The sequence below is a fragment of the Nymphaea colorata genome, chromosome 1 (genome assembly GCF_008831285.2).
Source record: "Nymphaea colorata isolate Beijing-Zhang1983 chromosome 1, ASM883128v2, whole genome shotgun sequence".
In the NCBI taxonomy this organism is placed as follows: domain Eukaryota; kingdom Viridiplantae; phylum Streptophyta; class Magnoliopsida; order Nymphaeales; family Nymphaeaceae; genus Nymphaea; species Nymphaea colorata.
In genome coordinates, this window is record NC_045138.2 from 21,985,462 (window position 1) to 22,009,375 (window position 23,914).

At 38.8% G+C, this 23,914-nt stretch overlaps 3 protein-coding genes across 5 annotated transcripts; 1 reads left to right on the plus strand and 2 right to left on the minus strand.

Annotated features, from left to right (window-relative positions):
• Positions 1-929: 929 nt before the first annotated feature.
• Positions 930-4,457, plus strand: LOC116267237 (NAC domain-containing protein 17-like). The gene is made up of 6 exons (XM_031648863.1): positions 930-1,102; positions 1,300-1,716; positions 1,812-2,089; positions 2,176-2,580; positions 3,138-3,711; positions 3,845-4,457. The coding sequence occupies exons 2-6, from the start codon at positions 1,500-1,502 to the stop codon at positions 4,285-4,287; spliced, it is 1,917 nt and encodes a 638-aa protein (XP_031504723.1). The 5' UTR covers positions 930-1,102; positions 1,300-1,499; the 3' UTR covers positions 4,288-4,457.
• An 807-nt stretch (positions 4,458-5,264) lies between these two features.
• Positions 5,265-7,912, minus strand: LOC116254593 (chitinase-like protein 1). 2 transcript variants are annotated; one of them, XM_031630077.1, is made up of 4 exons: positions 7,752-7,912; positions 7,183-7,561; positions 6,114-6,267; positions 5,265-5,992 (listed from the first exon to the last, which is right to left on the minus strand). In XM_031630077.1, exons 2-4 carry the CDS (start codon positions 7,532-7,534, stop codon positions 5,587-5,589), a joined length of 912 nt encoding a protein of 303 aa, XP_031485937.1. In that variant the 5' UTR covers positions 7,535-7,561; positions 7,752-7,912; the 3' UTR covers positions 5,265-5,586. The 2 variants fall into 2 exon arrangements, with proteins under 2 accessions (XP_031485937.1, XP_031485942.1); XM_031630082.2 differs by having other exon boundaries at positions 7,717-7,902.
• A 5,005-nt stretch (positions 7,913-12,917) lies between these two features.
• Positions 12,918-21,046, minus strand: LOC116254587 (chaperone protein dnaJ 10). 2 transcript variants are annotated; one of them, XM_050076511.1, is made up of 11 exons: positions 20,791-21,046; positions 20,666-20,752; positions 18,862-18,921; positions 17,592-17,674; positions 17,350-17,509; positions 15,560-15,689; positions 14,110-14,268; positions 13,833-14,011; positions 13,650-13,730; positions 13,423-13,563; positions 12,918-13,304 (listed from the first exon to the last, which is right to left on the minus strand). In XM_050076511.1, exons 2-11 carry the CDS (start codon positions 20,750-20,752, stop codon positions 13,203-13,205), a joined length of 1,182 nt encoding a protein of 393 aa, XP_049932468.1. In that variant the 5' UTR covers positions 20,791-21,046; the 3' UTR covers positions 12,918-13,202. The 2 variants fall into 2 exon arrangements, with proteins under 2 accessions (XP_049932468.1, XP_031485926.1); XM_031630066.2 differs by having other exon boundaries at positions 20,666-21,045.
• Positions 21,047-23,914: the final 2,868 nt, after the last annotated feature.

A 23,914-nucleotide genomic window follows, 5' to 3' on the forward strand; every position in this document is an offset into this window, starting at 1 on the left:
TTACCTCCGCAGCAGAATGCCTCAGTTAGGTGTTCTACAATACTACGTCATTGTTATAGCCAAAAACAATAGTAAGAAAAACTCGTGGTGATTGAAATGGAAAAGAAACTCAAGTTGTCAAATAAATTAAGAAGGAAATTAAATTCAAGAGTTTTGGGTTTGACTCCATTTTCAGGTTTCAACTGCTCGCTGAGGGTTTCTCTCTCTCATCTCTCTAGTTTTGTTCATTATGTAACACTTTCATCCCTTCATTTCTCCCTCTCTTTCTTTCCATCTTTAATGGCGAAGGTTTCCCTGTCTTAGATCAGATTCTCTCCCTCAAAGCGTAGCAATAGCTGATATTGGCGTTTCTCTTGTCACTTTCTGCCATGATTTTCTGCTGAATTTTACCAAAAGTTTTGGAACGTCATTGGTGGCGATGTTGTAGGGACTGTTAAAGACTATTTTAGATACGGTAAAACAGCGTTAGCATTAAATTATTTGAAAGGTAATTAATCTTCATGGGGTGTTCGAGCACACTCTGGTGAATTCGTCTCTGGTGTCTGGCGAGAAGAATTTAGACCTGTTTTCCTTTATCCATTCCTTTTGACTAGAAGGAAAGGAGAAGCAGTTGGTCATGGTGAACTGTTTATGTATTTTCGAAGATCAGTGTTCTGCAGTAGAAATTATTCAAACCATTAACCACTCAGAGAGCACGTCAAGACTGGCTCAGATAAGTTCAGATTGTCTTTGTGCCGTGGGGACAGAACAGAAAGCAAAAGATGGTCTTGCAGAGCTACAAAGTCAAGTCAAAGAAGCTTCATTGAAAGTTCTCTCTTGTGATTGGTTGAAAGGAGAGCGGTAGACCAGGGAAGGATGAGGGGTTTAGGCGGCCGAACTGGTGGTCTTTTAACCATGGTTAAGCGGTAGCTTGTTTCTTAAGGACGACGCAACCGGAGGAAGGGAGAAAGAAGGAAGGAGCAGGAGGGGTGGGGGGCGGCGACGACAGTGGAATCCGATCGTAAGGCGGAGTAATCGGCTCCGACTGTTACCCTTCTTTCCTGTGGCGGAAGAAAAGGGTGATTGACGTTAATTCGCAGCCTGACCGTTCCGGTCACCGGAGGTAACCGCCGGGGCCGTCTAAGGCCCCCCGAGGTCTTCTTCTTCTTCTTCCTTTTCTGGCTTCTTCCATTGTACTCTTATTGAGAAGAGGGTGTCTGTTTTTCTTCTCAATCGGAGATCCTTCGGTTTTCTTTCTTCTGCCCTTGGTTGGTTGCCTCTAGTTATTCGTTGTGGTTGATTTGCTTGTTCGTTGTGCAGCGGTCGGGGTTGCTTGTTTTTCCTTCTCGCCCACCATCCTTTTCTGATTCCGTCAGGGTGGTAGGGCGTTGTTTTTCTGATTGGGGGGCCGGCAGTCTCAATCGATCGTCTTCTCCTCGTGATTGATTCGGCTGGTCGGCGAAACGGTTTGAAACGCAGGTATATACCGTCGTCTTGGGTTCTTCTCCGTTGTCAACACGATGGTGATGCAAGTGAGAAACGGGAATAGTAGGGAGACGACGGCTTGGGACCAGATCTTGCTGGACCCTGATGCGTGGCCCCCTGGTTTTCGGTTCCATCCGACGGACGATGAGCTCGTCCAGCATTACCTGAAGAGGAAGATATGCGGTCGGCCACTCAAGCTCGACTGCATCGGAGAGGTCGATGTTTACAAGTCCGAACCTTGGGACCTGCCTGGTAATGATCTCTCTTGGTTTTATTTGGTTCCTTTCTTCTTGTTGGTCTTTGTAATTTGTGTTGATTTGATCAAATTTTTTTTCCTCTGCACACAGATAAGTCTCTGATAAGGAATGGAGACAGGCAGTGGTACTTCTTTAGCCCAAGGGACAGGAAGTATCCGAATGGAGCGAGGTCGAATCGAGCCACGAAATCTGGCTATTGGAAGGCCACCGGCAAGGATCGGATAATTTCTGTCAACTCTCGAGCAGTGGGCACCAAAAAAACTCTGGTTTATTACATTGGTCGTGCTCCCAAGGGCGAAAGAACCGACTGGGTGATGCATGAGTACACCATAGGGGAGGAGGAACTGAGAAACTGCAGGACCGTGCAGGTAATTTCTTTGTTTGGGATTATCTGTTATCATATCTTGTGACTCTTGAGGTTGAATCTTCATCCGTTTGCTTCTCTGCGTTGCAGGATTATTTTGCTCTTTATAAGGTTTACAAGAAGAGTGGACCAGGACCCAAAAATGGGGAGCAGTATGGGCCACTGATTAGGGAGGAAGATTGTGCCGAAGAGGAAGATGGCAATGTCAACGAGAACACTGAGCAACTGAAGGTGCTGCAGTTCAGTGCTTCTGCTGTTGCTGGTGGTGGTGATGAAAGCTCTTATACTAATGGAAGACAAACGGCTGCGCAATCTGGCGTGTCTCTTGAAAACCAAGGCGCCGGCGATGTTTTGCAGGATCTTTTATGGAAGATACTTGATGAACCTGACTCTGGACGCCCGCAGTCTGTGGATAATTTGGATGATTTGTTGTCGATGCTTGTTCAACCTGGCATTGCACAGCCGCAAACTCTGGATAATTATCATCTCTTACAGGTACAAGTTTGAATGGCTTATGATTCGGTTCTATTATAGTCATCATGCATTTGCACATTCTGAGAATAGGCTGAATCGTAAACCACTATCCTTGATATCTAAACTTCAAGGTGTTCGTTAGATGTTTCTGAACCGTAACGTTTAATGGAAAAATGACAAGGATCATGAGATCATTTTAACAACAACCTGAGACCATTTTTTTCCCTACGTGTTGGATTCTTTCTGTTTAAGTTGGGTAGGATGACGGTAGTGATAGCAAAACGAGTTTAAAGTACCTTGCTGGCATGTGCCATCAACTTCGGTCGTGGCCGTGTTAATGCGACTTCCGGATAAGGAATAGAAACAAAAAGGTGACTGCATCCTTTCTAGTTCTTCCTGGCTGGCCTGAAGAAAAAAAACTAAAGATGTGCCACGTGATGAATGGTGGCCCTTGTGGCTCGCTGGAACTTCTGAAAGTGTTGATGTTTACAGATCCTCTATTTTACTTGTTTTTTGTGTTCACTTTCTTGATGAATATAGAATTTTGACATTCTTCTCATTTCTGTTGTCCTTCTCAGGCCGGTGCTGAAGTGAAAATTCATGGGTGCGCCGTAGATCAATCTTCTGTTGATGCTCCATTGGAGCAGTGGCTCCCTAGTGATGCTGGCGATGGTGCGGATGCCGCTAGTTCCCACTTTGAAAATGCAGCCGTTCCGTTTAGTCCATCTTCACAAAATCCTCTGCTAATGCAGAACCTGCCTGATGGGCAGCAGGATAAAGATTTCTTGGAATTGAACGATCTTCTTAACAACAATTTCTGCGACCCATCTTTTCATAATGGTGCACAAACATGGACTGATAATCCACCGCACCATATCGATGCATTTGACGATGCTTATCCCTTCTCTGATGCTTTACCATTTCTTGATGAGTTCGGCCTTCCAGATGATTCACACTCGACGTTGCCTCAGCCTTTCCACCAGGGGGTACCAAATAGCTCACAAACATATGGGGACGTGTTTAACCATCAAATGGTTGATCAGGTGGGAGGATATTACTCTTCAACTCCATTGTCTGGTGGAAATCAACAAGTTATATGCAGTCAATTGGTAGCCCATGAGTCTAATCATGTGGCTTTAAATCCTCCATCAGGTAGACGTTTTGGCTTGCCCAAATATATGCAGTTATAAAAGCTTGAGATTTGGCCCCGATGTGTGTCGTTACTAGTTGGCCATTTCTCCATTTTCTCTAATAGCAGCATTTTGGTAACTTATCATATGTGCAGGCGTTATATACAATGGTTCTAGTACAATCTATGAAAGCCAGGACATGGAACCTGAAGGAGGCAGGCCCCCTATTAATTCTACAGAATCCTGGTACAACTCCGTTCTTGTTGGTTTTCTCGATTCAATACCCACCTTTCCTGCCTCGGCTTCTGAGCATCCGCTGCTGAAGCGCATGTCAAGCTTCCGGGCAACCACCACTGTAGAAGCTGTGGCTTGCCGATGCTTACAGGACCCCAACGCCAACTGTGGCTGCTCGTGTGGCACTGCTGTTACTACGACTACGACTGGTGGCGTTGGGAGGGCTTGGAGTCCTGATGGCGGTAGAAGAGGTCTGTTCTTCGTCTCCTTTTTGGTAGTCATCGCTGCTGTGTTATGGGCGGTCGTCATTGGTGCTGGCCTGAAACTTTTTAAGTTAGTCATAGGCAGGCTCACTAAAAGCTGAGTAGCCATTTTGTGTTCTTCTACCTTTTATTACCCTGTAAAAGCTATGTATATCTATTATCTGGAGATCAAGAACCTTTTTGAATAACTCTTCTCGAGAATGACCTCATTCTGTACAAATTGTAAGGTTTGCTTTCTTAACAAGAAGCTTTTTGTTGATCTTCTCGGAAATTCGCTCCGCTGAATGCCCTTTTTCCTTGACTGTCCACAGCTATGTTTCGGTTTGCAGCTGGCCTCCTTTGGGGCATCTCATCATTATTTCTTTCACTCATGCTTTTATATTGAAGTTGTGTCGATCAAATTGAACCCTCTTCGTTGTGGCGATCCAAAGAGAGGGTGTACTTGAAGATGTTTTTCTGCGTTTTAGAGGGTCATGCTAACAGAGGAAGTCGCCGTCGCCAGATTTTGAGGCTAGAACCCAAAATAGCTGTTAACAAAGAGGGAATTGTTTGAAAAGCAAGATTCAGTGCGCAACTCTTGAATACGTTTCGAGCAAATTTATTAGAACTAACTTATCTCATTCCAACCTTGAAGATTTCATCAGGCATGGTAGTTTTTTTTTCCAGCTGTTATTCTCTATCATAAATGTTTAAAAATGTGGAAAATTTTCCGACTCTTTTATGAACCCCCATATTTTCTGTTGGAAAAATTTTTGTACTAAATGTGATTATCTCGTGCATGGTAAGATTCACTTGTGTGCGCTGTTCGCGTCAGAATACAAAAAAAAGAAAATCACTTGATCTAAACAAACAGCCCCTTGATAACGGCACAAAATCATAGATGGAAAATATCTTCTAGTGATGCACTTTCTCGGGGTTACCTAAACGCGATCTTTCTAGCATGCGGCATCACTCGGGTTAAAAAATACTAAAGATTATCTGCAGGGAATCAACTAGGAAGGTTGCAGTAATAATGATATATTTCTGACCAAAGAAGGAAGAAGGAGAACCCATCAGAAAGCAAACCCCAACAGAAATGTTACACATCGAATAAAAAATATGTGATATTGAAAACTATGATAAACATACGAGGTCTTCGGTTCTCAGTACAAGAGACCAAAACACAAGTGGCAAAGGCGATCGCATAAGGTGACGGAAACCAGCACAGGGTTGACGGACTCTGCTATGCACAAGCACAATGTTCCCAACATCCTTGGGCAATCTTTTTCACAAGAAGACTAAACAACGATCAATAAAACCACGGGTACATAAAACACTTTATTCTTGCCTTTCTTTCCATTTTGTGGCCTCGACAAGAATCAGGACAACAGAGGCCACAAATGCAGCTCGAACAGTCGAACTTATGATGACGATTTCGTGGAGGAAGGATTGAACGGAACCTGTTCAGCACAGTCCAGATTTTCCCCAGAATATTGTCGACCAACTCCCATAAGATCAAGATAGTACTGGTAATGCGAGATTATATTGTTCATTGAGTCAACGAAGCCCTGACCGCACACCTGATCACCGTAAAGGAGATTCATGGTAGCCCCGAAACCAGGCAGCCTCTTAGAAAGTGTGTCATTCTTCGTGGGTTTCCAGTTTCCAACAAACACGTCGTGAGGAGAAGGCTGGTTCTTCTTTGGTGGGTTCATCCATACCCACATAGCAGCTTGGAAAGCAAGAGTAGCGTTCTGTTCAATGTATTCTGGGTTGTCTAACAGATTAATCTTCAAACCTTCACCAATCTTTCCATAGTTGTAGTTCCTGCAGAGTACCAAGAAATCTCTGGTTTCACTTTATCATAAAAATACGATTGAAGTCCAAATACAAAATAAGTAAAGAGGCAGGAAGATAAACCAGTAAGAGGAAGGCAAATATGGTATACCAGTATATGGGGATTGCACCACGGCCATAGTACTCAGCTCCTGGAGTGCAGGGGTAGATGTAGTTCGGATCACAGTATGACTGGCTTGGACTCAGTTCATGATTATAGCACAGACCCCAGGCAAAAGGACCACCAGTAGCAACGCTATATCCACCTGAGAACAATAGGCAACGCTATGACTTTTAAAATACAACTACAAGGTGGGGGAGAAAAGAGGAAAAGAAGTGAATGATGCCCAGATGTTCAGCTAAGATCTAAACAACTTATGTCACATTTTCTTGCGATCCTCATGAAGTCCTGCCAGAAGAATTCACCCATTTGGACAATTAACGGATCTGGTAGAGGTCCCACATTGCATCTGTTAGCTTGTCGTTCAGATGGAATAACATACACACATGATTGGAAGATTGAAGACTTCTGATCATAAATTTAAGAGATAACAGCCAACCCAAATGGTCAAACTTTAAGAAGTTTAAGCATGCAAAATATGTCAAAACTTGAGAAGTTTAAGACCAGCAGGGAAATGGCTGAAACGTGAAAGTGTTAGTGGAGATGATGTACAACAAATTGCTACTCCTGGTCAAGTTTTTAGACCATTTACTGTTTACTAATACTTCCAGGGGATTTAAACAATCAGATCTAGAAATGTCCGCCGATCTGGTGCGGGAACCAGGAAAGGGCGCTATTGCATTCGAGAAGAAAAATCTTTTCACGACCGAGTGCCCACTCCTGACCTCTATCTGGTTAGAAGACCTTAAATTCTACCCCCGTCACACGCCGAGTTTCAGAGTTTCCGAATTCAGATCTTACGACAACCCACCAACTTGATGACATTCGAAAGTTACCTCTGCAATGCATGATGATGGAAGCCTTTGTAGGTTGACTCTTATCATTTTCTAAGCACTCGAAATTACCATTTCCATGTAATAGTACATGATAAATGAATCATAGAAGAAGCGGAAAAGAATTCCACAGGAAGACAAGGAACCAAGAGATCGACAGCAATGAATTCAATGAACACCAAGAAAGACTAAAGCATGACCGCGAGAGAGAGAGAGAGACTACTCACAGGAAGTCTTGCTCCCAACATGGCCAAGGAATGCAGCAACCTCCCTCATCTGCATCTGCTTGCCTCCGGTGGTGCCGAACCCCAAGGGCTGGAAGTCGGTGGAGGCAAGGATGAAGGCCTGGTAGTCCCAGAAGCCAACGGCGTGGGCGGTGGGGGCGTTCCGCTTGGCGAAGAGGTTCTCAAACTGGTAGACCTGGAAGAAATCAGAGATGGTGTCGTTGCAGCAGTAAACAGAGCCCTTGCATTCCCAATCCTTGTCACAGATCTTAGACTTCGACGACTTAGCCGTCCCCAACTCCACCATCATCACGCCCACGCAGATCGAAAGCACCAACCATTTCCACGCCCCCATTTCCCTAATCTCCCCTTCACTTTCCTGCTGCTTTTGCAGATACCCACAAAAGAAAAACGGGAAAAATAACTAAATCTCTTGTTTCAAGGATGTAAATTGCAAAACCAACGAAGAAAAATACACTGAGAGGATGAAAAGAACCAAAATCTAAAGAACAGAAGGGGAAAAGGGCGAGATTGAACCAAAACGACTGCAATGGCGTGGCTGGAGAACAAACCAGAGGAGTATAAATCAACGACTCTTCAGAACCTTGGAGAGAAGGAAATTGAAGGTCGCTTAGAGATCAAAGAAACGAAAAAGAAATCGGTAGGCCTTCGCTCTCCTCCTACCCTTTTTCCTTCCCCCCCGAGTGGTTGAGAGGCCCCTGCTACCGACACACTGGAGTTTTTGCGAGCCAAACTTCCACTTATGCCCCTGCCTGCCGACACTTCCAGAACAAACCTATAAAGAAGAAGCAAGGACAACCGTAGATCTCGACCAGACGACCAATCTCAAGCGCATCCGACCGTCAACGTCTATGAGAGGGAGTTAGTACGCAGCAGTGTGGGGGCATACAGTCGGAATGCAGTAAAAGTTAATAGCTAGCAACTTACAGGGTTTTGTGTTCTTTTTCCACTAATGGTGACTGTCTTCAACGCCAGATTGCAGAAAGCTTCAAGATTTACATGATTTTACAGATTAGCGTACTTACGCCCTTCTCCGTGTCAACATAAGCGTTGCTAAAGCTTGATTCTCACATGAGATGAACTCTCCCGCAAGCATTTATATATACTGACTATCTTCATAGCCGGATGACATTTTGTTTACTTTATATCGCTAAAAACAGTCACAAATGTACAGTTTACGATGACACTTAGTTAGACCACAGTTTTTAGCGGCGGAACGCATTTTTTAGAATGATTTTTAGCAACACAATGTAAGAATTATCATCAAGTGATAATTGACCGTTTTCAATTTTCTTATAAGTTTTCATCCATGGCACCGACAACGTGGTCCGCTCTAATTGTGGTCCATTCTTGCCTAATTAACTAAAGATACCGAGTTATAAAAATAATTACAAATCAATGTACAATTTAACTTTTTACCAATTCTTAGAATAAATTATTGTAAGCTGATTTGTCATAAGAACCATCATTGTACATAAGATTTCAATCACTTATGCATAAAATTTGGACCATCTGACCGCACTTCTAGACTCTCTCTCTTTATAAATACATATATATGTGTATAATGTACAATTTATATGTATAATGCTGGGAATATAACTTTTTAAAATTTTTAAAGAAAGAGTTTGATGGTTTGGAATTTTGATTTAAGAATTAAAATTTAAGAATTATGAGTTCTCTTCAAACTGGGAAAGAATCAAACTTCCAAATTTTAGTTCCTTAATTCCAGAAACAAAATACATCGTTTGTTTAATTTTTTTTAGAAAAGAAAAATCTTGTTTCTAAAATTTTAATAAAGCGCCCTAAGAGGTAGGGGTCCCGGTGGAGACTGGAGAGAGATGGAAGGACCAATAAGAGAGAGACAGTCTGTTTGGAAAGAAAAGAATCTCCCACCGACCCATCAAACGGTCACTATCTCTCTCTTTCGACTTCAATTGTGGGGTCTCATTCAAAGATTGAAGCAAATTGTAAGGAAACCTCTGGTTGAGTCAACAACATATTGTTAAAATTACTTGTCAGGTCTCAAATAAAAAAGTATTTTCCAAACAATGCACGGATTGCAAAATTCAAAGCGGTCAAGTTTTTTTTTTTTTTTTTTTTTAATTTGGGGTGATGTTTGAGAGAGCAAATTCAAAGGAGTTTAAGATAACCTTTTTGTTTGGAATTATTAATAATTTCTTCATGGGTCGAACTTATAATCCCTTGAAATTCCAGATTTTGTTTGAGAAATAATAGTGGCAGAGAATTTGGTGAATGAATTGACGCAAGTAATTTTCAAGTCCGATTTTTTGTAACACGTTTGGTTATCAAAGTTAAGCTTCTTATGTGAGTTCCAAAAGAAGTTGATCGGTTACTATTAGTAAGAGAAGAAAAAATCACATAAATGTTGAAGTGTCATTGATGTAAGTTAAAAAATATATATTTATAAACAATGAAACACCATGAATAAATAAATAAATTGCAAAAGAAATTACGAGAAAACTTAAAATATGGTACTGGCAAGTGGCAAAACGATACGAGTTCCATTCTCAAATGGTAAAAAGTTTCTAAAGTATTTTTCCCGGTTTGAGAACAATTTTTCAAAAAGTAACACTTTATAAAAGAAAATCATTGACATTTTATAAACAATAACATTCAAAAAGTAACTTATCATTTCACTTTACTAGACAAACGATGCATAGATTCTACCCCAAAATTGACCACCTTATTGCAATATTTTTATTAAAGGAGCTTGAAACTGCATATATATATATATACATAGTAAATATTTAAATATGTCAATATAAAAAAAATTAAAGGTGTAACTCCGCCACTGATTCTTTCTATGAAGGGTTGTATGTTGTAACAGATCCATGAAATATTATAATGCAATATTTAATGAATCAATCTTATTTTTTGAAACATATTTATGAAAGTTGTTTTTATTGCCAAACTACTTCTTAACATATCCCAATCTCCAATTCTTATTATTACCAAAAGCCCCCTGATATTTAGGTTTTGCTGAACAAAAACAATTCTAGAGACACTTTATATTTTGCGTGCACGATTTGACGACGAAATTATGTGTCACCTACCTCATGTAAATTCACCTTTTTAGCAAATAAATTTATGTGAATCTTGAAGTTTATTAAAAAGTTTTGCACTCAAAAATACAAATAAGAAAAAAAAACACGAAAAATGAGATTGAGAAAATGGGGACCAACATGGATATTTAATATGGTTTCTACTTTGTAAAATAGGATATATTTAAAAGATAGATCAGAAACGTTTCCTTAAAAAGCAAAACCGAGTAAAAAAAAGGAAAGAAGATTTTGGAATCCAAATTTCATGCAGCTTTGTTGCCTAAGTGCAGCCTACCAATCGAAGGAAAAGAACCAAAATTGGATCTTCCAATTAGAAATAAAAGAGCCATTTGGTAAACAATTCATTTTTATTTTTATTAATATTCACCGATATCTATAAATAAAACGCATAATTCATATTTAATTATGCTGAATTTTTAATTCTCCTTATTACATCTGTATCCTATGGATTCGATTACACAACCAATATTCAATCGGAATGATTAGAAGTCCTTTGGCACTAGTAACAAATTATTGTTGTACAGTGAAACTGTTCAATTAAGGTAAATTTATGGAATCATGTGACATAGTGTTTCATAAATCTAATCTAAATTATGAGGCATAATTAATGGACAAGAACAATAAATGGCCTCTTTCAAAATCAGCTCAAACTCGACTTGGCTCGAGCTCTTAAACTCGAACTTGGCTCGATTTAGCTCGATCCAAAATTGGCTGGAGCAAAGCCAAGCATTTCATTCAAGAAATCTTTTTTTAAAGAAAGAGTCGCGAATACCCATTTGAGCAATTTAATTTTTTGTGAATACCCATTTGAGCAATTTAATTTTTCTCATAACTTTATGAGACATATTTTATATATTTTCTTTTTCAAGCTTAACTGAGTTTAACCGAGCCGAACCCACTTAACTTGAGTTCGACTCATTTAGGTTGTCGAGTTCATTTCTTAACTCGAATTTGACTCATTTAATAAACGAGTCGAGTTTGTGTTTATCAAGCGAAAGCGAGTTCGAGTCAAGCTCGAGTTAGCTCGACTCGTTGAAGAGCGCTACTTACGGGATGTTTCCTTTTTTCCTTTCTAAAATTAAATGCATTCAAATTTGAGTCAATAATCAGAAAAATCCACCTCCATGACAACCTAGCAAAAGCCCACACTAGACAACTTGCACGAAAAATGACACTTTGGCTGAATTATTGTATGAATACGTCCTGAAGAAGAAGAAGGATCTCAAAAGGGGGGAATTATTTAAAAGGACGCCTAATGATCTGGTGATCAATAACACCCTTAAACGATAGGTTTTCATTACTTTAACAGTTGACTAAAATTAGCTACATCAAATAATTAAATGTATTTTTATCATGGTCAAAACTTTAGGTTAGATTTAGAAATTCCACCAAATTGAAACTCTAAAATATAAAAAAACCCATTCGACCCAATAAATTTCACAAAAGTTGTTTTCTAGGATGCCACAAGGAGATTTGAACTCATGACCAGCCATTTGCTAGCCAAGTCCTTCCTCAATCGTAATAACTCCTTGGCTCCTCGTGCATTCTTAGTACATTCAATTCCAAATCCAGCTTTTTCCTCTCATCTGCACTAGTGGATTGATTCCGATTGTATTTCATCAAGCTGAAAATCAGAGATTTTGGACTCAAAACCTGCTAGCAAAATGAAGATTGGAAGTAGTCAATGCCAATTGAATTTAAGCTTGGAAAATTCAACTTTTTAAACATTTCTATCGTTATTTTTTTTATAACAAGGAGCCCTTCAAGAAAGAAAACTTTCCATAACATCGTAAGGAACTTGACAATGGCGACCTGATTAGGGTCTCCATTAGTTGCTCAGTACATGGTAATACTCATAGTTCTATATTCGATTTCAACCCATCCATACCATTTAATGAGTTTGAATTGGCTTTTTATGAGGCCAACTCAAAATGTTGAACAATAGTTGTGCAAAGAGTAAGACCAAAGGTACTAAAATAAAAATACCAATAAGCAAGAAATGCAAATTTTCAAAAGCATACCCGACCCGGTTATATCCTAGCCAAGAAAGACATTTTCCCGCTAATTTAGACACAACATTTGGTAGAGACCCGCTTTCAAATTTGCCTTGACTTGGTTGAGGTTTATGTTATCTATACATTAAAGAAACATTATACAGTTGTAAATTGATGATGTGTTAGATGTTTAGTCACATTACAGACGCAGATAATAAAAATAATGAGTAAAAAAAGTTAAAAAATAAAAAATGTGGTAAAACCAGTTTCAAAATAGAATCGGCTGAACCAATTCCCCATATGCTCAATCTTTGTCTTCTCATGCCCAAGGACACAGGTAAACGATCGAACAGTAGAAGAGAAAACTACATCAACAAAGGAATTCAGATAGGATACAGTAGAACCAAGAATGGCAGAACTCCATATGGCTCATTTAAGCCCCATGAGCAGTTTGATCTACCAACTCAATTAAAGTCTTTCATGCAGCTTTATCCGATTCCAATGCCAATATTCCCAAGCCCAAAAAACTGCAAATAGCTAACCGTAGATGTCAACCTTTCGACACCAGAAACTGTGCCTGAATTGAAGCATCGGAGAATGTACACAGAAAAAGGAAAACTGAGACGATAAATTCGAGAGGGAGAGAAATGGTGACTTCTATAAAACATGCAACTGATACAATTCACACAAGAAAGTGAAATTGGAAGTTACACCAGATGAAGCCAGAGACCCTCCTCCCCTCACTCATGTTAACAAACAAGTAGATACATGCAGGGCCACAAAGCCATAGAAATTGATTTATACCTGTCTACCAACCACATAATCTCTTAAAACCTAATCCCCCAACCTACCGGGGAACTTACACAGAAAGAAGGCAAAATGTACAGTGAGAAATGGCGGGGAAAAAGACTCCTCGCTCCCTCGTTCAGAATGGCTGCCTTTCTACACCAGGGGGTGCAGTTGGTATTGGGAAATTTGTAAAGCTATTTTGTGAATCAAAAGCATGCGGGCTTCTCACGTAGGAGCTCTGAAACCAAAATAACCAAATCTATCATGAACTTTTCCAAAGAGTGGATGCCCCTAGTTATCTGTAACAGCAGTACGGAATCAAATGATCCTGAAGATATAACAGACTTTAAGCATACCTGGGAGGAGGCTGAAGCAGTTGTATAAGGTGGATGCTCTGAGTATGGAGTCTTAGGTGATGTATCAGGAGAACTTACATCATTGTTTGGCTCAAGGCTGAACAAAGGTTCAGATTCCTTGCCATTGGCCAATTTTACAGACTGGCAAGCAAGCATCAAGAATGTTAATATGGAACAACTTGCCTTAGTTTAACTAATTCATCCTGCTGATTCAACAAAAAGGTCACCTGAAAAACTTTTCCAAGAGCTTTCAAACCCCTAGCACGATCTCGGAGATCCTCTTTCTTAACAAGAGAATCCTGAAGTACCTGTTTTCAAAAAAGAGAATCCCCGACCTTCAATTTCAACAAAATTAATACATGCCCAATTCTTCATTGATCACAAAAAGTGAAATAGAAGTTAGAACATACCATTTGACAGACACGAGCAAGCGTCGCTTCTATGTCGGCGACATTGAGCTTCCATAACGAATCTATCATAACTTTTTTGTGTGTCTGCAAGTATTCTTCGAGCTCTTCTTCTGTATAGCTTCCCTCTGCATTTAACTGACGCTTCATGTCCTCTTGCAACTGAATCAATGCAATTGCACCTGAGATGAAGAAGCAACTGGAAATTAAAATGGAAGTCACTGTCTATTGAACATGGCAATGAAGCATTCACTTAAATAAAATCAAATAAAATCCTCACCTGTTGCAGCTGTCACTTGAGATTTGATGAAATGGCCTTTATTTCTAAACCACTCAGCAATGAATGGCACCCCAAGATATTTTACCTTCTTCCCTAGCTCTTTTGCAGCCTGTCTTACATATATGTAGCCGATGGTGTTCAACATATCAACTCCATAGGCTGCCCAAAGATGCTGTTTTAGTTGAAATAAACACAACAAACAGAAAGCACGAAGGAAAGGAAACAGAACAACAGGATCAGCATAGAGAACATGTGCCATTTCAATTGGTTACTAGCGAGTCCTCACCTGCTGATAACTTTTCAAATGGATCAGACTATACAAGTGGTTTTAACATAGGCCACTTCATGCAAACAATAGTTTCAATCTACAATCTAAATAAGAACCAGCCATCAGACCATACAAGTTGATTCAACATGGTCCAGTTCATGCAAACAATGATTTCCATCTATCGATCTGGAAAGAAAGCCAATCATACGGTTATGTGTTCGTGCAATGTTTTCAGATTTATTTTTCAAAAATGTTTAGTATTTATTCATTAATTAATTGAGACTATGTTTGAAATTCTATAAACCATGTCAAAGCTATCTGCTTAATTAAATATAACAAAAAATGTACGATTAACGAACTATGATTCAACATTCATTACTATAAATCTCCATGCACAGTGACTGCACACACACACATATAGAGAGAGAGAAACTGTAGGTGTTAGACATGTAGATCTGTCTAAAGAACAATACCAGCCCTTGATCTTTTCAAGATAAGCGGCTGAGAGAAAAATAAGGAGAAAAGCAATCAACTCATATTAGATGGCAAAAATATTTTCATCATTTTTTCTCCTTTCTCTCAACCGCCTATTTGGAAAAGATCAATGGCCGAAATCGTTCCTTATCTGTCTAGCACCTACCAATTATATATATATAAAATATATAGGAAAATTGAAATCAGCTGGCTATCTCTGTAGCTAGGTGTATTTTTTTTTATTTTGTCTCTAAAAATGGTCACAAAAGGTGTCTTCCTTTGCAAAAACCATGGCCATTGGCCAATGCAAATGCACCTTTTACCTGGTTTTTAAACAAATAACCATTTGGCCATAGAGATAGCTGTCTAATTTCAATTTCTTTCTCTATCCCTCTCTCTATCTCTTTAACAAAAAGAGAAAATTTGGTCTTTTCAATCTTGCGAAAACAGTACACACACACACACACACACACACATCTATATATATATCTCAATTTTGAAGGGACTACATTCATATTCCAATTGTTGTACCACTTTTCAACTCCAACTTCTTTTTAGCACCCATGGTTTAACCATTTCATCGTTACAATCCATGCTTCATACACCCAGATTCCAAACATGCACTCCTTCACCAAAGTAAGGGATCATCCACCAACAAGAGAAACTAGTTAAATGCTTAAGCAAAGATAAGAAATCAGGAACAGAAACCTGCTTGTGAGAGCCTTGAAGCTTCATCTTTGGCATAATTAATAAATCCATCATGGTCCCCCGTTACATATTGTTCGAGCCTATTTACTAATGCCCGTGCAAGCTTTTCTTCTCTCTCTTTCTGCACAATCTGAACTAACAAACCAGGTGGTCAATAGAAAGCTGGTTTAGACCAATGTTGTAAAGTGTGCAGTGTAACCCATATCAGTCAGGCAAATAGATACGCCATATTGTAACACATCATATATGTATCCTAAATTTATTTTTAATGTCAAACAAACCAAACAAATAATAGAAAATAAAGAAAAATCAGGAAAGTTCAAGAAAAATATGTTCTCCATAAAAAACATGTCACACATAAATATAGTCTTATACCTTATAGGAATGAACATTCATCAATTTAACATAACATAATCATAATATCATAACACATTAAGAAACATGTTTAAAGTCATACATCACAAAATGTAGTTGTTTAGTGCAAATAACAAATGGAATTAATCAAAGATTATCTATTCATCTTTCATCATCTAATTACACTACTTGCAGAAGATTTTCAACTGATCATTTTCCTCACCCCCGTTCAACATTGTTATGCAGGATTATCTGAAACCATATATTCATAAAACAATAGAAATCTATGACTATTTTCACAAAACAAAAGAAATCTGCAATGATCTTCACAAAGCAATAGAAATGCACAGCGAAAGTGACATACTTTATACATTCAAATTGAAACTTTCTCTTTCTTCAACCGCAAATCTATCCCCCACATGCAATTCTTCCTTTAAATAGATGTCTTCTCTCTTAAACTGATAAAAGCTCCCCTTGATTCAACTCCTAAGAATGTTTAAAGGTGATAGGAGAAGGCTTCTAAAACCCAATTGTAAAAATGAGTCATCAATACCCCGAGGAAAGGGCGGTTTATAGCATCAATTTTCCCCATGGTTACAAAACGTATCGTATGATATCCCTCCACATCATAACATATGTACAACACTGGTTTAGGCAACCCAAGACCTACACCAAGATGATTTATAATCTCCAACCTCAGCCGAAGTGATTATCAAACAAATTATAGCCAATAAGCACATGTTTGCTTGTATGTGTGTGAAAAAGAGAGAGAGAGAGAGCACAACACAGCAAGCCCAAGGATGCCCCCCCCCCCCCCCCCCCCAAAAAAAAAAAAAAAAAGAAAGAAAGAAAACATTACAGGCTTATATAGAAGGCTAGGTGAGCACATAATGCTTGCCATGAACACAACGGGTCGAGGGAAATGCCTACCCCTTTCTGTTGGGCCACAGGGCTGTCGTTGGCTAATAGTGTTGCTACTTGTGACAGGAAAACCTTGAAGCTACTCAGGTAATAAAATATGTTAAAAACATGTTTTCACTTTTCAGGAATATTTCATTGTACAGGACTACAGGTACTTCATGATATTTTAGCAAAATATGGAAAAAGTTACTGATAATATTTGTAATATAAGCTATTTATGGGGAAACCACTCCAGCCAATTCTCAGGAATGACTATTGCAGCATATTAAAATTTATTTTCAAGATGAATTTGTGCAAAAATATCATGAACTTCAAAATATTATAATGATTGGTTCTAATCTGTTTCTTTTAGCTTTTTCATTGCATTTCTTGTTTTTTGTGCAAATGATATTTCCCCAAAAACTTTTTGAAAAGTACCACCAGAGATTTGCTGAGAACAGTAACTGTGGCCATAATTACAACAGCAGGAATGCACAACACAATATCCACAGTTTAAAGGGTAGGTAGCAAATTACCCGCATCTTCTCGTGCAATTTTTTGGGATCCACTGGTTCACTTTCTGTGTAAATATCAAGTGAAGCCATGGAAGCCATTGCAAGTTGTCCTATGTAATCTTCAAAAAGCTCACTCCCAAACAGCATAGCAAAGATTGCTGCAGGATCAATGATAGCATCTCTGTGCACAGGTTGTTTGAACGTCAATAAAGTCCATTCTCTACAGTTAACATGAAAATCAATAAGTAAATCCAACAACTTACGTTGAAACTCCAGACTTTCCATAGGCATCATATGCAGCTCGTTGTGCTGGGTCACTAAGAACCTGGTAAGCCTCTCCCAGAACCTATAACAGAAAAAGTATGATTAGTAATCATATGAAAAGAAATGCATACCATCAGTATATCACCAGAACTAGAGTTTCCAACTTTGTAGATAAAACGGCATTTCACAAGATAGAGTACAAATATCATAGAAAACCTCTAGTCCCAAAGATTAGACATGCAGCTAATAAAAAGAAACCAGCCCCACAAGACTCAAATCATGCAGATTTAGCAAGAGCATAAGCTTAGTGGCATATAAATTAATATACTATACATCTTCGAGGAGCCCAGCTGTTCCTGTCATAGATGAGGTTTGGCCACACAACCCGCATAGAACCTTGTTAATTTATCTGTTTTTATAAAATGAACTCGTCTAACCCAACTTCGGAAAGAGAAAGCTAGTGGTGGCAACAGAGCTACTTATTGATCCTTTTTTATATGTTTTGTCTTTGGCTGTTTGTACAACGGCATTCACATTATTAATAGAATATCCTGTCTTTGTCATATATTTCTCTTTATAATGAATGAACAGTAACTGTAGGGATTTCTCTATTCCTCATCTTCTTTGACACACCAACTGCACCCTTCTTACTTGTTTGATGTTTCTTCACGAATCATAAGTTCTCTCTCTTCTCTTATATGCTTTGGACTGAAGTAGATGAAACTAAGACAGCAAGTGCAAGAACCCACGTTATTTGCTTCATCAAATCTAACAACACAAAACCAGTGCAACTCTCTCATGGCTAAGCTTAAGGATTAGTTCACTTAATTTTGTGAGACAGTTCCGACAATAAAGGAAAGGCATAAAGAGACCTTCAGGCCTTACATGGCCAACCTAAGATCCTTTTCCAACAAGCAGAAAAAATGACAAAAGTAAGGTGATACTTCAATAGAGGTGGGATACCCAGTCCGCAGTTGGTAAATTAAAACATAAAAAATTGAGGCCCAAAAGATCGATTATCCATTAGTTTTAGCTGCAGTAAGAAATACACAGAAGAGAAAAAGATAAAAAGGAAGAGGAAAGAAAGAGCAAAGGGAGGGAATTTCGTTCACAATTCCAACTCCTAGCATGATCGGTTATGAGCAAATCAAACTCCCAGAGTGAAGCCAACAAAAGCAAGCACAATCCCATGAATGAAAACAAAGGGGAAGAATGAGCATAACCCAATCAAAATTGATATTTCAGTTCATCAAAGACAGTAATGCTTGCCTGGAATTTCTGTGCTGCAAGAGGATCATTTGGATTTTTGTCTGGATGGACCTGCCTAGCCTGCAAGATATATGTGAAGCATAAAATACATGAACATTCATGTGCATGCATACCAATCATTCGTCTGGCATGAAACCTAAAGGTACTTGATAAACAATAAAGCAAATACGAATTATGCACTCATTAATGACCTAAAAAGGGAGGCTAAGCTTGAGGCAAAAACATCATTATAAGACTATGTACGAGCAACCAAAGAGACCATATATATATATATATATATATATACAAAATTTTTAGTTTTCAAAGGCACAGAAGAATCTATACTACACATAAAGACGAGCTAAAGAGCAGCATAATTGAAAAACAAAGAAATTACATTATTATAATCCAATAGAAACTAAAAATCTCGCCTTCCAATGCAACCTGAAATCTTGTAACTAGATCAAAATAAGCCAACTAGCCATTTAGTTCAGGTCCCTTAACCTTTATAGACAAACACATTGCACTATAAACATACATAGAGTTTTTGTCCCGATAAACCCCATCATTCAAAAATCGGAAGCTGAAAGAGTGCCTCGTCGGACTTTTTTTGTTCATTAGATCATAGTAAAAAGGCTTGCATCTTCATAATAATTAAAAAAAAGGAACGTTAAATTTGTGAAATCATCATCCTAATTCCTAAACTCTAACATGAACTACTCACGTCCAAACTAGCCCCAATCTTATTCAAGTCTTCTCCACAGGATCACACTACATATGAGTATCAAATAATCCTGAAGAAAATGAAGATAAGACATAATGAGCACCCACAACTATCTACATCATTAAGAGTGTCTTTTTCCTAGCTGAGGAAACGGAAAAAAACAGACGATAATCCCTTATCGTCCAGCAGTTGTCAGGCAGAACATAATTGAAATCATCCATAAAGTGATAGAACCCAGATAGCTTAAAAACGACGTTTCTTAGATTTGGGAAAAACTTTTGCTGCGCAGTCAGTTTCCTAGGGCAAACAAATATGGGACCCCGCATTCCTACGAACAGCGGCACAATCTTCCTGCTTTATTTTCCTGACATCCTGTAAACGAGAAGGATGTTTCCATCATGAAGAGACGTGAGTGAGTCCTTGTGTATTTTTTACTTGATTTGTCATATTGCTTAAACCTAACTTCAATCAAACTCCACATGTTTAAACAAGCCCAGAATAGCCGCTGTTTCCTAAAAGGGGACATCTTACCATCCCCTTGCACGCATGGCGATTTCATCCCGAGCTTGCCATAAGTAGAGTTTCTTCTTCTCTAAATAAGAGTTTGTTTGCTTCACAAGAAGCTAGAACGACGGGCTTTTGGCTTTGATTGGCACGAATTGGATGTGGGCAATGATGAAAACCACTGGGGCAGTCTAATTCGAGTCGGACTACGTACAGGAGAAAATTGGGTATTTCCTCCCTAGAGAAGCCCTTTTTCGGGACCGAGGTCTGGAGGGCGGCAACCACAAAACCCAAACCAGAGAACAAGTGGGGAGTTCCATAAATCGCAAATCATGATGCAGGGGAGAAGACCACTGTCACCAAACCTCAAAGATAGATAAGTGGAATCATCCGTCTACCGAGAAAAGGCTACGATAACCACCACATAACGCGTTACACCAGCAACACAGATCCACTTTTATCCACGTCGCACGACGGGATCTGAGACCAAAATCAGAAGCAGGGATCAGATGTTCACTTGCTTCGGATACGATGATCATCCTAGACCAAGATAGAGAGAAAAAGCCGAAGAGAGAGGACGATGGCAGTTGAATTTACCTTGATATAATAAGCCTTCTTAATTTCTGAATCTGTGGCTGTGGGACTGATGCCCAAGACGTCGTAGTACTCCATTTCCTTCACCATTCTCTCTCTCTCTCTCTCTCTCTCTCTCTCTCTCTCTCTCTCTCTCTCTCTCTCTCGGTAGTTATGTCTGTGTCAGATGGAATCAGAGAACAGGGAAGGAGAGATCAGGAAATCGGTTGGGGAGCAGGTGAACAAAGAAGAGGAACCGCAGCCAGATGAAGGCAATAAAAAATCGACCCCGAAATGGGAGAGAAAAAGGAAAGGGAGATGAGTCAGATGACTCAGGCGAGAAGGATCATCGAGCGCGGGGGCCGCCCCGCCTCTTTACCAGAGACGCGCTTTCATTTCAAAGTCAACAAGTGGCTGACGGCTGACCACCCCCTCCTATACGTCGGTCTCCTATTGTCGGTCTCCTATTGTCTCCGTCTGCTTTGATCCCCATAATTTAATACACACAAATCCAGGTTTCAATCCGAACATACTTTGACATTATATATATATATATATATACAATACATAATTTAACGTAACCAAGTGTCATCTGAAACCGCCATTTTTGTGTGTGTATATATGTAAACCGTAATATTTCAATATATATTTAGTGAATGAAAACTTACTATATGTGGTCCTTTAATCGTATTTTTTTGCTAAAATTGATATGTTAAAATTTGTGAGCCTTGAAGTCGCCAAAATAGCCACTTCTTAAATTTTGTACATATCGAATTGATATCGAATTGAGAGAGACTGAGAGAGAGAGAGAGGAAAGATGAAGAAAAATCATATTGGGTCTTAACTTCCTTCCAATGAACAACAGCAACTCAATAGCAGGATCGAGAAGAGCAATGGCTTACACTCAAAGGAGAAGAAGATGAGCGAAAGTGCATGGGAACTTCTGATTAAGAATGAATTCGGCTTTTAGTTTATAATAACATGATTCAGATTCAGTTGTATATTTAAAAGTTGGATCAGGATTCGACTATGACTATGAGTTTAAAAGTCTTCTCTTAATTAGATTCTAATTTGAAATTTAAATTTCAACTTTCAACATGATATAGACTCTTTTTTTATCTGCGTTCAAAGCCAAATATATGAACATTCAATAAATCACATATGGTATAAAGTGTTTTGAATCTGATCCATTGACAATCATAATTCTCTTGAGAAGAAAGAAAGTAAACTTTCCCTTACTAAACAATGTAAGCAAATAACATAATAAAAAATCAAAAGATCTTAACTTTACTGAATTGGCATTAATCTAACATTAAAAAAAAGGTTATATAGATCAAAACTTTTACTTCTTCACCCTCAACACAAAACGCGTGATCATCCACTTGAACGCAAAAACTCTGCGCATCATATCCCATGTGTAGTCGACCAAGACCACGTTCAAGCTTTCTCCGGTATGGTGGAAACGCGCACTTCGAAAGCCTTCGTTCCGAGGCCCATGTGCACTGACGTCTGCCACCGGAGACAAAGTCCGACCGCCAAATAAGGCTGATAACGTCAGGTGGATCTTTACCGATGACCCCACCTTCCTCCCCTTCCTTTTTCCCCCTTCTTTATCCCACGCGCTGTCCTCTTCTCTCCGGCGCTTTCCCGCCGGCCGGCGACAGCGGAGTTGCAGATAAGAGCTTTACAACTGAAAAGGCAGATGGCGGCCATAAACAATCAGCACTAACTGTAACAGTAAAGAAATATTGTAGTCATCTCTTCTGTCTCGAAGCGTTGGTGGGTGATGAAAGATCAGTTGGACTTAAAAGCCTTCCAGTTGAAGAAAAGAGATCAATGCCGGTGGGTCTCAGCATCGTATGAACATAATCCGGCAGGGGTCCACCGACTTCCTCCGAGCTGAATCATGCGGACGTAGACGTAGGGTCGCAGAATCGAATTGGTCCCTATGCTTTGTCATCCCTGAGTGTATATATATATATATATATATGTGTGTGTTCTATCAACGCGTAGAAGATCTCAAAACATGTTTTGTGAATCGAGAAAATAGGCACAGAAGGAAAAGAGGTAGTGGTCTCTCTCACAGTGGAATGCTCACTCCTAAAAAAAACAAGACTATTCAAATTAATATATAAACATTTTATTATGCTCATAAATGCTAATGTAGTGTGAATCATGTTTTAGTTTAAGTTATTTTTGTGAAAAATTTACTGTTTTGACGCTACCGTTCAAGTTTTATCATTAAAAAACATTGTTAAAGTTAAGAATAACTAATTATACATATTTCTCATCAAATCACTCTTAAAATAAATTCTGTAAGGTTAGCTTACAAAAGTAGCACTTTAATAATAACTTTTTAGTGGGTCTGGTTTTTGTTTCTTACCAAAGTAGTTTGGTGTTTGCCAATAAAAAAGTTAGTCTTTATGCGAATATGTAAAGTGTGTTGGCATGTGCCTCTTACCTTGCATGTACTTGCCCATTGATTCGGTCCCCAAATAAAAATGTGAATTGTTCTGAAATTTTTGGAGAATTGTATCTTATTTTCTTTGAAATCATAGAAGTATCAGCATTTTTTTGCTTAGTGCAAACTCCTTGTTAATATAAGCAAGTAAATGCAAAATGTTTAAATATGAGTATGTTTTTATTATTCTTTTTCAGTTGAACAAAAAAATTACAACCCACATTCAAAAAAGAGGGCCTATAAGTCCCCTTCCCCCCTCTTCATATCTCTTAAATCTAGGGTTGTTTGGGTGTTTTGGGTAAAATAAATGCACCTTCGCAACCTTTTCATAAGGTATAGAAAAATAATGCTTATAAGAATTGAACTGATAAAATATGTATCACTAATGTGTCGTTAGTCTGACCAGCTACCCTAAGCCCTTTGAGCGTCAAATGTCTATATGACATATTTATGAGTTGCGTTTTTTTCCTCTTCCAAAACCAGTTTGTTTTGAATGTTATGACCTAATACAAACTTGTTAGTAAATGAAAACATTGTTTCTAAACCTAATAAAGAAAATTCTTGTAAGTTATTGTTTTGTTTGCCAACATGATCAACTTTTCCTTACAAGTCCTATTTTGTAATTTCAAAAGAAAACGATCATCCATTTTGAAAACTCAGCGTAGAATTTTATTCAAGAGATTGAAGATAGACAGGCAACATGTGGATGTTGTACTAAAATTCTGTTTTTCTTCCAAACTTGCACATGCTTGCAATATATGATTTGTTAAACGTACCAACTATTGACCACATATGGTGTTCTTCTAGTTTCA

Bases quoted from the DNA above. Each gene is read 5' to 3' on its own strand.
- LOC116254593 (XM_031630077.1), bottom strand. From the start codon at position 7,534: ATGGGGGCGTGGAAATGGTTGGTGCTTTCGATCTGCGTGGGCGTGATG. The intron at 6,268-7,182 runs GTGAGTAGTCTC...TATTGTTCTCAG, and splicing joins TGTTGGGAGCAAGACTTCCT to GTGGATATAGCGTTGCTACT. The intron at 5,993-6,113 runs GTATACCATATT...GGTACTCTGCAG, and splicing joins GGTGCAATCCCCATATACTG to GAACTACAACTATGGAAAGA.
- LOC116267237 (XM_031648863.1), top strand. From the start codon at position 1,500: ATGGTGATGCAAGTGAGAAACGGGAATAGTAGGGAGACGACGGCTTGG. The intron at 1,717-1,811 runs GTAATGATCTCT...CTCTGCACACAG, and splicing joins CGAACCTTGGGACCTGCCTG to ATAAGTCTCTGATAAGGAAT. The intron at 2,581-3,137 runs GTACAAGTTTGA...TGTCCTTCTCAG, and splicing joins ATAATTATCATCTCTTACAG to GCCGGTGCTGAAGTGAAAAT.
- LOC116254587 (XM_050076511.1), bottom strand. From the start codon at position 20,752: ATGGTGAAGGAAATGGAGTACTACGACGTCTTGGGCATCAGTCCCACA. The intron at 18,922-20,665 runs GTAAATTCAACT...TATATCTTGCAG, and splicing joins AGAAGGCTTATTATATCAAG to GCTAGGCAGGTCCATCCAGA. The intron at 14,012-14,109 runs GTGAGGATTTTA...TCTTCATCTCAG, and splicing joins TCAAGTGACAGCTGCAACAG to GTGCAATTGCATTGATTCAG.